This window comes from Canis lupus, chromosome 12 (assembly GCF_011100685.1).
Source record: "Canis lupus familiaris isolate Mischka breed German Shepherd chromosome 12, alternate assembly UU_Cfam_GSD_1.0, whole genome shotgun sequence".
In the NCBI taxonomy this organism is placed as follows: domain Eukaryota; kingdom Metazoa; phylum Chordata; class Mammalia; order Carnivora; family Canidae; genus Canis; species Canis lupus.
The window spans coordinates 34,712,928-34,730,304 of NC_049233.1; the positions used below are offsets into that span (position 1 = coordinate 34,712,928).

Consider the following 17,377-nt stretch of genomic DNA (forward strand, 5'->3'; position numbering starts at 1 on the left):
ATAGCCTACCTGTTTCATGATTCAGAGTAATTCATCACAAATATTTTGCTGATACATTGTATTTTATTTTTCCACATTAAAACATGATCATATAAAGAAGAAATGATGAAATACTTATTTTTACATTAAGGATACATTATGCATTCTGATCAAATTAATTGCTTCACTGTCCAGATAGAGGTTAATCTATATACTTAATGTGTAGATTACCTGACAATACTGTAAAAACAACTGTTTTCTTAATACCTTAGGCTACCCTTGGCTTTATGGAAATTAACAGGAAGATGTATGTTACTTTTTCTATATGTGATAGCCTTTTTCCTCATCCTTCATCAATTCGTATTAAAGAAATACTCATTCACTCTGAATAGTTGAGCAATTGTTTTAGATCAGGCCAATTAATTTCTGTAAATAAAGTGACTAACATCTTTCTAAGCCTAATGCAGAGCATATTTTGCAGAGATTGCTCATATTATGTATATTTTAGTTATAGCTAATTAACTATAAATGTGAACTCTAACACCATGATTTCATAGTCCTAATTTCAGTTGTGTAATTATATAATAAAATCTATTTCTGAAGTCCTTTATAATTTACGAAGTTGACACATCTCATTTAATCATCATGAAACTTTTGCAAGAAAGTGGCATTATCCCCATTTTATAGAGGAGGACAGGGTTTATAGAGATGAAGGTATATTATCAAGAATATGGCAGAGTTAGGAAGAGAGTCACAAATCTCTAATGTTAAGTAAAATGTTCTTTTTACACGAAAGCTAGTTTTTATGTTTTATAAGAAAAAACATAATTATTAGTTTCTAATACAAGATAATGCTATTAATAGAAGAATTAAAATAGAGTGAAGTTCTCTGATTATTCAAGTTTCCAAATAAGTAAACTATGGGGACAGTTCCTTAATTTTTACCTGGCGTTAGAATTGACAGAGGTGCTTATCAGTATTATTATTGGAAATATGTTTTAGTAAATATTTTTACACTCTAATGACAACTTGCATTTCTGTGGTGCTTTATAATTTGTAAAGCAATTTCATGTACTTTATCTCAGATAACTCTTAAAAGAGCAATAGGATTCTATAGGAGTTAACTCTGAGGTTGAGGGATTATCTGAATGCCTGAGCTCAGAGTTCAGTTACAAGTGTTGATTCTGAGTTCCATAAAACTGCTTTGTAGAAATTGTGTGGTAATCGTGTTGGTGTTCCATTAGCACTCAAAATCACCAAAAAGTACACATAATAACCAGAGAAGTACTAGCTCTACCAAATATGTTAATTAAATTCTAGATGAGCTACCAAGCCTCCATTGTTGGTCCCTAACAGTGTTAAACAGAGAAGGCACTACAGGCCCTTACACAAATATCTCATCTTTCTTTGGAGGTAGTTCAGCTCTGGAGGTTCTATTGAGTATAAATGGGTTCTGAATACAAACATCTTTGTACATCATTAACTTAATAAATAATAGTGAATGCATTTATTTGAACCATCAAACTCTTATACCAGGGAAAGAGTGGTATTATTGGTTCTCTGATAGAAGCAGAGCACATTGTTAACAAAGGGGAATTTTGAAAGTGAAATTTATGACAAGTATACAGAGAGCAGCCAGTCTAGTAAATCCCTACAGGCTAGATATAATGTAATTCTTCCAGCAAATAGCACCTTCTGTGTATGTGTGTGTGTGTGTGTGTGTGTGTGTGTGTGTGTCCTGGGCCAAAACCGGAATTTGGAATTTATATTACTTAGAATTTTTGAAGAAGTTCTTGCTGAAGACCAGTGCTGTGGAGATACCTCTAGCCATGCCTCAACTGACACAAATTCCTTAATTATGCAGCATTTGCTGTCAAATTGTGGAGTGAACATTTGTGTTCAGTAAACTAAATGAAATCACCAAAAAGTGTTTTACTATTCTAGGGACTTATACTGATATTGATTTTGCATATACATAGTATTTACATTTATTTATAGGCTTTAATATTTCACTGATTAATTATTAAATTTTGCAAGTATATCTTCTCATTTTATTTTAATGCCTGGATTCTAAGACCTATGAAACAATATTTGTTTCTTATCCCTGACTGCTAATTTAACCTAAGTAAAATTAGGCTTTCTAGGACTTTGCTGTATAGCAAATTACTGCTTATTTATTTCAAAGTTAGTTCCACTGTCATTTTTAACTTAGAGGTGGGAGCAGTCACACTTGACTTTTATAGGCATGGAACTATCTGCAATAAACTTCTAAAATAAGAGGAAATTATTTCAAAATGGTATTTTCATTATATTAATCAGAAATTAAGATTTTTTTCTCAATTCTTAGACTTTGGATATCCATTCCTATTTATGAAAAGTAGGCCTTTGTAAAATAAAAGGATTTAATATGTGTAACATTTTCACTACGTTATAACTAAAGCAGTATTTATTAACTTGTGTGTTAACCATGGTACTCAGTGTAAAAATACCCCACCTTGTCTCAAATTAAAAACTCATTCTTGGAACTTGAGTTGGTTTTTGTGTGTGCACTGCGTATCTATTCAACATGAATGTCTGTTCGACAAACATTTTTACCAAGTATTTTAATTTATGTGCTGTGCTATAATAAATTATATTAGGATTTATTTAATTTTACTTAGTCCCAACACACATCCTATTACAGAGGATAAATAGAAATAAAAGAGGGAAACAGTTTAAGAGGCACAGGAAATCTCTGATAAGGATGATTCTACTGATTTTTGGACTATGAATTTTATAATTTCTTTGGATACCAACAATCTGTTCTATATAGGAAGAATAATTTTCTTTGAGATGACAAGTAGCACAATTACTGTGAGTCAATCTTGGAATCTGTTTCAGTCCCATCTTTTATCATCATTCATTATAATGAGGTTAAAAATATGCTGTGTATTTCTTCTGGAAATGGAAAAGAAATCCAAATTTTCTAATATTTAAAGGTTTTGGTGTAGATAACCTTTCCTTTACTACCTATACATTAGATACACATTCCACTTGGTCAAGTGTAATTATCATGTAAATTGATAGGTATTTATTGTATGAAAACAGAATTATGGTTTTATCTTTATGGTTTTAATATACTCCTACATTATCATGCATTTGTATAATTTAGAAAGAATTTTTGTTCAACTGATTTTGATCCTATTGGAACCCATTTTGCTTTGACATTAAGTACAGTAAGATAAAAAGTTTTAAATCATAGAGGCACATGTTTACACATTGTTACATTCTTTTTTTGTTGTTGTTACGTTCTCTAATCATAATAACTTGGGTTAGGATAAGTTCTCTTTACAGAAGGTTCAGGAGTCATTTAGCTGACTTTTATTCTTTCAGTGAAAGTTGAGTGCTTATTAAGTTTAATTAACTACTTTTTTCACAAGGGATAGGATAAAAGTCTGTTTTTAAAGTCTTAAAAAATAATACTTAAAATTATAACACTTCATTGAACTTCAGCTGTTTATGAACTCAAACAATTTCAGTAGACTCAAGCATCTGATATATTCCCTGGATCTAAATTAGTGATAATAGTAAATTTGTTCCTTTATAGTTAGTTATATTGAACATTAGAACCAAAATTCTTTTGTATTCAGTCCATAAGCAAATACCCTGAATTTATCATTTTGTAGTCATGCTACTTGGAAACCAATCTCTTTAATCACCTATTAGAAAAATAATCAAGGAAAATGTTTTATATTAATGAAATACTGGATTCTGAATATTTTAGGAGGAAGTTTTGTTGAATGTTGCCTAGTCCATTAATAATAGAGAAATGTGACTTATAAAGACAAATTATAGTACTTAAAAAATCAATAATATCTTTAAAATTTAGTAATTATGTGGAAAGAAGAAAAATAAGTTTAAAACTACGTATTTAGATTTTAGAATTTATTTTTCATAAGTCTTTAAGCAAAAATGTTATATTTTAATGACTGATGATGAAGTTTGTGATAAGAAAATTCTTAGAAACTGTTCAGAATGTGAAGCAAGTATAATTATATACTGAAATATATACAAATATTATTGTATACCAAAATACTGAATGACCTCTTAATTTAGATTTAGGAGCAGTTTTAGTATATATGAACAGTACTATGTATGACCAAAATTATCACATTAAACCAATTAAATTAGACTCTCCATTCAAGATCATTATTTTTTTAAGATTTTATTTATTTATTCATGAGAGACAGAAAGAGAGGCAGGGACACAGGCAGAGGGAGATGCAGGCTCCAAGCAGGAAGCCCAATGCAGAACTCGATCCCGGGTCTCCAGGATCACACCCTGAGTGTAAGGCAGAGCCACTGAGCCACTCAGGTGTCCCTCAAGATCATTATTATATAAAGGTTGTAGATGATAGGATACCATTACTTGAAAGCATTGTTTTTAGATTAAAATGTGCTCAGTATCCTCACCAAAACATACTAGAAACATAAGCCTTTGGTTTTTTGTGTATAAGGAGCACTTTTTGCACAGGAAATATTCATCAGATATCTATATCCAGATTTAATTAGGACAAGATGATTGAGACACAGAGTGAACCACCATACAAGGAGTTGATGCATGAGCCAGACAAGGATACCAACAAGAAGTACAGTTTTTAATATCTAAGTTATTGAAGAATACAAAAAACTTCTTTTAGAGTCTTTAAAATGGGATGGATTTTTGTCATATTTTTAACCTCAAAGATTTTTCAAAGCAGCTAAGCTTTCAACTTAATGACTAATTTTCTTCTTTAAGCCCCACAAATCTCGGTGATTTTATTAATTTATCACAGTATTTCAAAATGAGTCAGCATTTAAGAAGTCATCAGACTTTTGGGGATCCCTGGGTAGCTTAGTGGTTTAGGGCCTGCCTTTGGCCCAGGGCGTGGTCCTGGAGTCCCTGGGATGGAGTCCCGCATCGGGCTCCCTGCATGGAGCCTGCTTCTCCCTCTGCCTGTCTCTGTCTCTCTCTGTCTGTCTGTCTCTCTCTCTCTCTCTGTGTGTCTCTCATGAATAAATAAATAAAATCCTTAAAAAATAAAAAAAAAGAAGTCATCAGACTTTCTTAGGGGAAAAGCTTTGTGAATTGTTACAATCTTTTGAATGATAATTGTAGTTACTACTTAAAACTGCTTACAATTTTATAGTATGATACATAGTTTTTCTTTCAAGAGGAATGGTATCATAATACTAAAGACAAAACAACTTTAAAAATAAATATATGGGCAGGGGATGAGCAAAATGGGTGAAGGGAAGTGCAATATACAGGCTTCCAGTTATGGAATGAATAAGTCATGGGAATAAGAGGTACAGCATAGCAATACAGTCAGTGGTACCATAATAGTGTTGCATGGGGACAGATGGTAGCTACAGTTGTGGTGAGCACAGTATAAAGTGTAGAGATGTTGAATCTCTATGTTGTACATGTAAAACTAATGTTAACATTGTATGTCAACTATATTCAAAGAAAAAATTTTCGTAAAAAACATGACGTTTTACAAACAGTAAAAATAAAGGATTAAAAAAAAACCTTTTACAACTTTCCTTATATTCCATTAACTGAGGTGATCCAAAAGAAGAGCAGAAATCTATAATCATTGCCACCAAGCCATGTACACATTTTAAAGTATGTGATTTTGAAAGGGGTATGTACTCTGTATGAAACAGAAATAGAATATAGTTTCTGCTAATGCAGTTTCTAGTATTTACTCCTTCCCAGAATATACTACCATGTACATGACATATTTAAAGAACATTTTAGTATTTATTGCAGTATATATAATATTCTCCCTTCAGCCTTTCTAAGATATTATTTAAAAGGAAAAGAGAAGCAACTACTAAGAAACTTAAATGTATAGACCTCTTTATGCCTGTGGATTTTAATCATTTTTACATTTTCTATCACATTTCTGTTATAATGCCTATATCTGCCATGCCTGTCATCTACATGCAATTCTTTGCTTATGTACTTCACAGATATCAGCCAGACACATTTTCCCAACATTAAGCTAGATTTCTGTTAGTTGGCATGCTTGACTCACTTTCTTAATCATCTTCTCTTTCAAGATCCATCAAGAGAAAAATTTTCATGTATTTAATCTAACATTTAAAATGTAAAAGATGGGATCCCTGAGTGGCGCAGCGGTTTAGCGCCTGCCTTTGGCCCAGGGCGCGATCCTGGAGACCCGGGATCGAATCCCACGTCAGGCTCCCGGTGCATGGAGCCTGCTTCTCCCTCTGCCTATGTCTCTGCCTCTCTCTCTCTCTGTGTGACTATCATAAATAAATGAAAAAAAAATTTTTAAAAAATGTAAAAGATCATTTATTCTCACATTCAAAGGCCATACGGGCCTTTCTTCCTATGCAAATACTGAAAGCACTGCTGCTTTCCATTAATTGTCTTCTTTTTTTTTTCAGGCCCTTTCTTTAGCATTATATTTTTAAGCCAAAAAAAATGAAAATTAAAGTTTCATAAGCTCATGCTTACAAAATTAGTATTTTTAAAGTTTTCTAAAGTCTTTTTTATGGCTTAGTAAAATTGAATTTTCTGTTCGTTGTATTGTACTCTTGCTAAAAGTTCTTCTTGATACTTAATTTATTAAACACTATGTTCTAAAATGTATGCCCTATTGCCAGTTGATGAGGGAAGAGGATTGAGACCAAATATTAATTTTGAAAGGATATGATATAGTTCAGAAGAGTAGAAAAAGAGACACTAAGTTTTAATACTTAGTTCAATGAATATAATTTCTGCCACTATCACTAGATGGCAGGCTATGCCTTGGTATAGTTAGTCTTTTGAGGGAAAGTGGAATGGGTTAATCCAGTTCTTTCAGTACTTTTTATGTGTGTTTCTTTAATGAAAATAAAAGGTAGTATGTAGTATTAAGCGCATTTATAACACATCCATTCCAAGGATTCAGGTCACACCTTGGCAATACAAGGGTGTATCATTCTGGGATGTACACACTGAAGATTATGGTATTCATAACCCTTTGCTTTATAGATGAAGAAGTCATACTTAAAATGATACATTCTCCACTTTAAAACATTTAAACACTTTTAATTTTTTTCCTGTGGTGCAGGTGATTTGGATTATTACTGGTTGGATCCTGCTACGTGGCATAGCCGGGAAACATCACCTATTAGTTCGGTAAGCTTTCTGGGAAGTGAAAGTTTGGAGCTTGGGGACGATATGTGCTGTTCATAGTCCTGTGTTTTATATATGATAGATGACAATCTTACTCCTTTTCATTATATGTACATTTTAAGAGAGAAAATATTCATTGCAATTTAAGGCAACGCAGTTTATTTTTTTAATATTTTATTTATTTATTCATGAGAGACACACACAGAGAGAGGCAGAGACATAGGTAGAGAGAGAAGCAGGCTCCATGCAGAAAGCCTGATGTGGGACTCGATCCAGGACTATAGGATCACGCCCTGGGCCAATGGCAGGTGCTCAACCGCTGAGCCACCCAGGCATCCTGGCAATGCAGTTTAGAAGGGAAAAAAAATCACTGAATAAGTTTAATAAATTTTAAATTTAATCAAAAAACAATTGATGACTATATATAAATTAGATATTATTTAGTTAATGATATTAACAACTCAAAATACAGAATCATTTTTTCTTTATATAGGCAGATATATTTTAAATTTCAATTTAATTCATTTCAGAACAATTTTTTAGAGATTTACTTAATTGCTGATACTTTTAGAACTATTTAGTTTAAGAGTCTACTACAAATAAAATGTAGCTGTAAATGCAAATTGTTGTAAGCCTAGGGTAGAACCCACCAGAATAAAGATTTCCTTCTAGAGAGCCTTTACCTGAGGAAATAACATCCTGCTACAACCAATAATTATATGTCTATAGGAAAGAAAATAACTTACCTTTTTAAAAACTTTATTCATGTTTTAATAGCATCCTGTAACGTGGCAGCCATCTAAAGAAGGAGACCGATTAATTGGACGTGTTATTCTTAACAAGAGAACAACCATGCCCAAAGAATCAGGTGCATTACTGGGTCTGAAAGTAAGTATGCTGGTTTAAAGTGTTTCTTAAGGGCGGATCACAGTATGGGTTGCATTCAGCAGTTTCTAACTGATTTTTAAATATCTTCCTCTCTTCTCCAAAATAAAGTCCTTCTTGTGAATATATCTTGTTAATATACTGAAGTCTTAATGATAGATTTAGTGTTTTATATAGATTAATATTTCAAAATCATTTTATTAATATGGCATACAGATGTGTTAGGAAACTGCCATAAAATAGAGGAAAATAAAGAATTTTTATCTGAGTATAAAGTTCAAGGACAATTTTTACATTAAAAAGATTTTAATGGATGATAGTAAAGTTAGATAATGTGAACTGCATAATTTTATTATATCTTGACAAGCAACATAAAATATCATTAAAGAGATTGTTTCCTAAGTATAATAGAATTTATGGTAATACCAAAAGAGTAAAATGTATCTTTTAAAAATATTAACTGATTCCCACTGCAAAAAATTATGTTTTATTATCGAAAAAATATATGTATACATTTTATCTTATATGTTTGCATGTATATATTATATCACATGGTTTTTATTTGCTTTCAGAAACTTAGAAACACATTCAAAGTTGGGCTTTAAAATTATTTACCAATGTATTATACTATTGTTGTGTGATAGTTTGACTTCTTCAAAACCATTGACTATTAATCCAACCAAAACTTTTCTTCAGTTAATGCACATCATATCACCTCATCAGTTATTACCGTTAATTTCTCTTGCTATGAGATAATTCTGATTACCTCCACTAATGAGCATGTCCCAAAGAATTGTGGATCAACCTCAAGCTTTGGGAATTTGCCCTGCACTTTTAATTATACATACTTAGCACCTGCATTGGGAAAAATTAAATTTAGAAACTTTCAGATGTATGTAATTTTAGTTACAGTAGAAAAGCTATGTAAAAGTGTTAAATATTTAGTAAAATAACTCAGACTTCAAGAGTTAGATTAGAACACATACATATTTCAGATGAAGTCATGAATGAAGATGGTCAATAGCAGAGATAAACTTAGGCTATTCCTCATTATACCATGGTGAATTGCTTCCCCAAAGTAGCATATTCTTGGTTTGAATCTATAGTCATTATGTCTTAGGTCTATATTGTACTGAAGGTATACAAAAGAGTTAAAGAACTTATGTGGCAGTGGTGCATCATGTGCATATAGAACTATAATTCAAATGGTTGGCATGAATTTTGAGGATAAAGAAAAATGAATCCTAATATAAACTATGTCACACACTTCTGTAAGTAAGTCTGGAAGACCTGGCACTTGTCTTGTAAGGATATACATTATTCATGGTGCCCTTGCATATTGTTAGGTCAATATAAGTAATCAGTATATGAACTTCCTTAGGACACAGGATCATCTCAAACATAATGAGATATTTTCTTTTTAAAACTACACTGCCACTCCATGCCAGTGTAGCTCAGTTGGTTAAGTGTCTGGCTTGTTTTTAAGATTTTATTTATTTGAGAAAGAGAGAGAGCACAGCAAGAGGTTTGGGGAAGAGGATAGAGAGAAGCAAACTGCTGGCTGAGCAGGAAATCCAAAGCGGGGCTCTGTCCCAGGACCTCAGGATCACAACCTGAGCTGAAGACAGACTTTTAACCAACTGAGCCATCAAGATGCCTCAAGTGTCTGACTCCTGATCTTAGCTCAGGTCTTGATGTCAGGATCATGATTTCAAGCCCTGCGTTGGGGGCCTACTTAAAAAAATAATAATAAAATAAAATAAAAAAAAATAAAAAACATACTGCCACTCATTTAATCAAAATATATTTCAGTTTATTAATGTACCTACACTCAATCCTAAATACATTGTAAGAGACTGTAGGAGTAATTCATCAAAGTAATAAATTTATGTTTTGATATGAATTTTGGGAACTTATAAATTTATTATTGTCCAGGTTGTTGGAGGAAAAATGACTGATTTAGGACGTCTTGGTGCCTTCATCACCAAAGTAAAGAAGGGTAGCCTTGCAGATGTAGTTGGACACTTGAGAGCAGGTAAAGTTTATTTTTAACATTTAGACAGTGTGTACTCTTTGCATGAGATGGTGGTTTTCAATTTGGGGTAAGTTATATATAAGTCAATTAAATAAATAATCTTAGTGCATGACTGAAAACTTTTTTCCTGGTGTGAATATTTATTGATGGCAATAATAGGTAATGATACATCAGTAGCAGTTTGGAGAGAGTAAGATTAGGAATCTTTGTGTTAATTTGTGTAAAAGTAAATAGATACAAAGTGCTGCAGGATCACTAGTTTATGTAGATGGCTGCATAATGTTGCTACAAATCCAAAACAATTTAGCCTTGTAGAAAAAATAATATAGCTAATTAATTCCTTAGTTTATATTTTAAGTTGTTATAATTACTGAAGTTTTTCACAATGGTCCCCAAACACTTACCAGTAGTAATTTTTAGTAAAATACAACCACAGTCACATTTCTTACACAGATTATGTAATAGAATAGTTGTTAATTTAATTGTGGCATTATCATACACATGCAGAGGTGCTACTTCTTGGTATTTGGAAATTTTCATAATGTTGCTCTGTAACCTTAACATACAACAAAATCATTTGATAATTCAGATATACCATATTCAGCAGCAATCTACTTTAAAATCTATTTTTGTTAAATTGTTTACTCTTCATTTTAGTTAAAATTCTGTTAATATTTTTTTTCTGATTTACTTCACAATTGAGTATAAATCTTTTGGTTGGAATGTCTGCTTATGTATTTGAAAGACAATCACAATAAAAATAAAAACAGAAAGCTGAACTGTAGAATTGAGGATGAATAACTCATAGCCCATAGAAAAAGAACATTTCTAGGCTATTTTCAGTTTTTATACCTTAAGATTGTAATTACTGAGACTTTTAGAAAAGTGTTCTATAACTGTTAAAAGACATTTTTGTTGTAATTGATTACCAGGATATCAGTTCAAAGTCATTTAAGTTTTCTCTTTTTTTTTTAAGATTTCATTTATTTATTCATGAGATACACAGAGAGAGGCAGAGACATAGGCAGAGGGAGAAGCAGGCTCTCCAGTGGGAGCCCGATATGGCACTTGATTCTGAAACTCTGGGGTCACACCTTAGCGGAAGGCAGACACTCAACCTCTGAGCTACCCAGACATCCCAGGTTTTTTCTTTGATAGAGATTCCCTATGCAGGTATTGTATAGGGAGAAAACCCAAATCAGAGATCTTTCTCCATCTGCAATACATACAGCTTTGAAGATGTGTAGAGGTATAGTACACTGTTGTTTATTATCAGGAACTAGTTATGATTTAATAAGAAAATAACTCAATCAAGAGTGACTGTGTCAATAAACTAAGTCTTACTTGTCTCTAAGGCTGAAAAAGTCAGCCTTAGAAAGTTTGAGAATCCCTTAGAAAAAGTATAAGATTCCCTTAAGTCAATGTGGTGCTCTGATCTAACTATAGAAATCTGAATTTGCAGATCAGATTATAAACATAATGGCTTTTGGTCTTTGTATTTTAATACATGATTACATAAGAGAGTCAGTGAAAGGTTTTTTTCTATATAAAATATCCCTTAGTGATAAATTTCATTTATTTTATCACCCTTAATATACCTTCAGCCTGAGAAACTTAAATCTAAAATGTTAAAAGCTCAGCTTAAATAAGTATAAACCATACAAGTAGACTTTCACTTCAAGCAATTGATGCATTTGAAAAAGTATTTTAATGAATTGGATCATATATTCTGTTTGATTGACATTATAATTTAGGAATGATCTTCCTTCTATTTGCACATAAACATCACTGGCCTCTACCGCGCTGTGCTTTTTTATTAGCTTGACCTTTGTTCATCATTTGCAATTAATCTTTAATTTTGTCATAGCTTTCTCTACTGCTCTTTCCCCTTGAGTCCATGTACTGTGCTACAACTTGGCTTACTTATCAAAAACACAAAGTCGACACTGACATGCTCCTTATTAAAGCCCTTCACTGTCTTTCTGTCATCATCTGCCTAAGTCAAAGCTCTGTAGTTCTGTTCTCTGCTAACAGTTCCAGCCACTTCCATTACCATTCACTGTCCCTTCTGTCATGGCGGTCTGCCTACAGGTCCCTGGGAAGCTGTCCACCTTTAAGACCTGATTACCTGTTCTCTACTTGGTTACTTTTCTGCTCTGTGCTCTGCCTATTGAAGTCCTTCCCATCTCAAAACTCAGCTAAAATTGCCTTAATTTTCAAGTGTTTCCTGATATCTCACCTGGAACACTAATTACTATATCTCCAGCACTTACCTGGCTCTACTTCTGTTCCTCAGATGAACTATCATGGTGTGTAACCTTGTAGTAAAGATATTCATTCCTTTCTTTCTTCTTCGCCACCAAATGTAGGGCCAGAAGAAATCTCTTTATCTTTCCATCACCATAATCTACATCTCTGCCTGAAGATATTATCCACATAAAAATAAATATTGTTAAACTATCTTCTACTTTAGGAGGTATTGATTTGTAAATGAACACATGCACTAAGTTAATATGGTATTAAAATATATGCTTAAAAATAAAAAAATAAAATAAAATAAAATTTATGCTTCCAGGTTGCTGTCTATAAAGAGAATTTTATAGTTCAGGGCTTTTGCAAAATGTTGACTGCAGCTCATTACTGGCTAGTTATATTAATTTAGTGGTTTGTATCCATTTTTTAAAAAATGAAATAAAACATGATAGAATAAGAGATATCAGGGTAAGTATTCTTTCAGAAAATATTTTTTCATACATGCACACATACATATATATTCCCATGACATAAACTTTATTTCCTTTGTCAAATTTAAAAGACTGAATATATTTTAATTTTATAAATTAATTCCTTTTTTAACATCAATTTATATTCATTGCCTATTTTAAAAACCTTGCTGGGTAACTTCTTAGGTCAAACTATTAGAAGTCATTTAAATGTTGATACTAACCATACTCTTCCAAACCAAAGCAGCATCACATGCCTTTCAAATATTTATTTTATATTTTTGAGTAAGCAAACATTTGGGAAAAAATACCTTAAAATGGTTCTAGTAAAACAAAATTTTTCTACTTCTTTTTAAAGACCTACCTAAAAACAAAGATTTCATGCTTACAGTTAGCTTTCATTTATATAATGATTGTATTGATTCATCAGCTTATCCTATATTTACTTAGCTAGTAAAATGTTTAGGCACTGAGAACAACAAAATGAACAGAAACAAACAAACAGAAAAATTAAGACACCTCAAAGTATCATTGAGGTTGGGATATTTCAGCTAAGCCTACCATTGTGAATTGAAGGGTACTGTGCAGAGAACCATTTGGGATCTAAAATTTCTTTAAATATTCATGAAAATAAATAATTTTTCCCAAATGATCAATTGTGAAAAGACTAGTTAAAATATCAACGATAAGCATTAGCTCATGTATTTTGACCCTACTTGATTAATCTTACAATATTTAACAAATTAATGAGTACTATATTAGTTTTATTATTATAAAATATTTTCTAATTTTATGTTAATGCTCACAATATATATTATATATAGAATGTGTGTGTTATGAACATCTGGAAGTGGGTTAACTGTCATGCAACAGTTTTACATCTGCTTGCTTTGTAACTTTGCCATAGCTACCTGCGTTGCCCTAATGGGTATGAATTCAGATCCTTTCATGCATTTTTATTCTGTTGTGTGTCTGGTGAAGACAATGAAGCATGACTTATAATTGGAAAATTCATGCTAATAAATGTTAATTGCTATTTCAACCAAAAACAAAGCAGGATTTATGCAGAGTTCAATAAGAATCTTTCACATATAGAGCTGCCTGCATTTATTATATGTAGGACATGCTAATTATTATTTTTTAATGTTTCCAAATAAGCTGTGCTAATTCCATCCCATAGCATGAGATTATTTTTTATATTATTTCTGGTATATATCAAAGATAAAGGTAGTTTTGTATTGTACTGTTTCCTGTGACCAGTAATATTCTATGGGGGAAAGAAAAGGAAAAAAGAAAGAAAGAAAGAAGAAAAGGAAAAAGTGTTTAGAAGAACCATTTAGCTGACATTTTATGTCAATTAATTTGCTTTTGAGAGCAGAGCCTAGACAATTAAACTATTTGTATATGTTTTGCATTTCTTTGTTAAAAAAGAAAAAAGATAAGAAAAATAAACAGAATATATAAGGTAAAAAAATACCCTTTTTTTTAAATTCAAGGGGATGAAGTTCTAGAATGGAATGGTAAACCCCTGCCGGGAGCTACAAATGAAGAAGTTTACAACATTATTTTAGAATCAAAATCAGAACCTCAAGTTGAAATTATTGTTTCAAGGCCTATTGGGTAAGGCTAAAAAAACTTACTTCTTAAGTTTAGTAAATTACATGTATTAGCAGGGTTTTAAAAAGAAGTTTATACATTCATACAGTACATGTTAACATGGATAGTTTTTTCTTCAATTATGGGCATACATTTTAGATTTTTAAAATTTCTTAATTTTTTAAACTTGAATACTGGCATACATTTTAGATTTTTAAAATTTCTTAATTTTTTAAACTTGAATACTGGATTTTCTTTACTACATTTTAGAAGCTCCACAATTTATCACTTGTAATATCAAAAAATATTGATATGTATTTTTCAAAAGTGAAAAATAAACTAAAAATATCTTCTTTTAAGGCAGAACTATTATTTTTAGTAATTTTAATTTAATGAGTAGTATTTCCTTGAAGGGAGTCACTAACAAACTTGTCTTCTTATATTTAAAATACTAATTGTTTCATGTCTACATGAACTTTTTATTATTTTACTAAGAATAGAATATTTTTTTCTTTATTTTTACCCATGGGTAGTACCGACTTTTAAAGTTAAGCAAATGTGAAATATTTTTACTTTTTAGTTGGTCATAATAATTGATATAGTATTTTTTAAACTTAAATTTTTAGCATAATCTAATTATCTGCAGCCAGTGGGATATTTTTCATATTTGTGCATAGAGTTCGCCACATCATTAGCTTTTCCTCACTAACTCACAAAGTCCAGATACTCTTTTTGCCGGTCTGTAATTTTTTGGAAGTCATTTTAAATTGTCTCATTATAGTTGGGTTGATGTTTAAATATATTTTTGGAAATAATTCCCTTTTACCCCCTTTTATCTAAAATATTGTAGAGCCATTAGTTCAAGACTTTTTATGTTGAAAAAGTAGTAGCCTTAAATTTTTGTTGTCCTCATGTATTATATATGCCAATGCAAAACATAGAAGAAAATATAATTATCCTAGTTTCCAAAAGACTGAAAATGTATGATCATATATTCCAAAGAATAATATTAATATATATAAACTCTAAAATAAAAGCAAGATTATAAACAACTTTAAGTGGTGATTATTAAGAGTAAACATTGAAGACATTTGCAAAAATATGGTACATTTCCATGCAGATTTTTTAAAAATAGCAACACTATATAATTCATGCTAGTTTTACATGATATGTGTTCTAGTGCTAAGGTAAATATGAGGCTGGAAAAGAGGTAAGTAAATTGGAAAATGAATCAAAAGTATAAAAAAAATTAAAATCAAGCACTGTACACATTGCCAAATACTTTCCGATATGTAGAGATTTAAAAGTTTAAAAAAAATTTTAAAAGCCAAAATATGGATTGATGGTAACTTTAACAAAAAATTAAAAGGCAATTAAAGTGGACTGGAGTAACATTTTCATTATTTTTACTTTTGTATGTAAATAATTTAAAAAGTAATAATCTGCATAACCAAACCCTAAATTGTCATAGATTATGGAATTTAAAGAAACATAGAATGCAAAGATTATATTTAAATAGAAATCAAATCTGACATCAACTCTCCAGTTAATAGAGAAATTATTAGGATCGTAGAAGATTAATTCTAGCTAAATTTAATAATTATGTTTAATTTAATTCTATGACTAATTTAAAGAAGAAAATAATATTTATCCTTAGTTTAATGGGATAGTAATTCCACAAATCATTCCAAATATAACTTACATGCACATTGATCAAATGGACTAAGAAACATTAGCCCTCTTGAAGTATTGATCAATTTTACTAACCTACCAATATAATATTCTTGGCACTTATGCTTATAATTGGTATCAGAACTGTTCTGTCACCTTACTTGTGAGTAGGATGAGTAGAAGTAATTAAGAAGGCTTGTTTGTAAATGTGGAAATTTGTGCTCGAAAATATTACTGAAGCAATAAACATTAATAAATTTTGATTCAAAATTACTTCAAAATTTTTTTTACTTCTCCGTAGTCTTTCTTTCACAGATACATAAAATCCAAAGCTTGTACCTGGTTTTAATTACAGATTCTGATTTCCATAATTGACTTTGAGACTGGTTTTCAAAGTTGTACTATCTAAAAAATTATGGCTTCTAGTTGGTTTTTTTTTTTAAGATTTCATTTATTTATTCATAAGATACAGAGAGAGAGAGAGGCAGAAACATAGGCAGAGGGAGAAGCAGAGTCCTTGCAGGGAACCCAATGCAGAACTTGATCCCAGGACCCTGGGATCATACCTGGAGCAGAAGATAGATGCTCAACCACTGAGCCACCCAGGCATCCTTGCTTACATATTTTTTTAAAAAATTATTTTTATTTGCCTAGATAAATTTAGAAGAAGGTAATGGGAGATAAATAGTTGGTTTCTTGTGGTTAGGTATTACAGATTAAGCTCCTGATTATGATATAAAATACTTATTTTATACAAATCAGTAGTTATACAGAAATATACAATAAAATATATTTATAAAATATACAATACAGATTATATTATCTTTGTAAGAAGTATAATATAGGTGGTTTTGCACTTTGCACAAAAAAGTAAAAATGAAGAGTCGGAAAATAGAGAAAACTGCTTTTGGTTCTGTTCCCCACCAAAAGTGCAAAGAAAAATCAAAGTGACGTTAGGTCACAGGTAAGTGGTTAGAAATTCTTAAATAATATTCCAATGTTATTCTAATAATTCTCTTGCTCCTAGCTAACTCCAGTCTGCTTTAATATGTCATGTTAATACTTGCATATTGTTAATCTCCTTAAATTGATACAAACTATCTTTCAAAAACCAGAAGTAAAGTAGTTCTATGCAGTACATTTCCCAAACCAAACTGGTCCAGGGTTAAGGTCACAGTGGATAATGGATTAAGCTGAGGTTATAAACATTTATTCAGAGTAATTTGTGAGTGTGACAGGAATGGGTGTTCTCACAAGTCACTTTCTAATCATACAGTAAATGGCCATATATTTAGCTAACTTCAGTATAGAGATATAA

At 31.2% G+C, this 17,377-nt stretch overlaps 1 protein-coding gene across 50 annotated transcripts in view; it reads left to right on the top strand.

Annotated features, from left to right (window-relative positions):
• RIMS1 (regulating synaptic membrane exocytosis 1) overlaps positions 1-17,377 on the top strand; it is a 477,431-nt gene that overhangs the window by 303,989 nt on the left and 156,065 nt on the right. For all 50 annotated transcript variants that reach the window (XM_038554462.1, XM_038554466.1, XM_038554493.1 and 47 more), the window contains 4 exons: positions 7,085-7,152; positions 7,927-8,037; positions 9,970-10,069; positions 14,289-14,412. In XM_038554462.1, the coding sequence (XP_038410390.1) occupies positions 7,085-7,152; positions 7,927-8,037; positions 9,970-10,069; positions 14,289-14,412 (403 nt within the window). The remainder of the gene's footprint in view (positions 1-7,084; positions 7,153-7,926; positions 8,038-9,969; positions 10,070-14,288; positions 14,413-17,377) is intronic.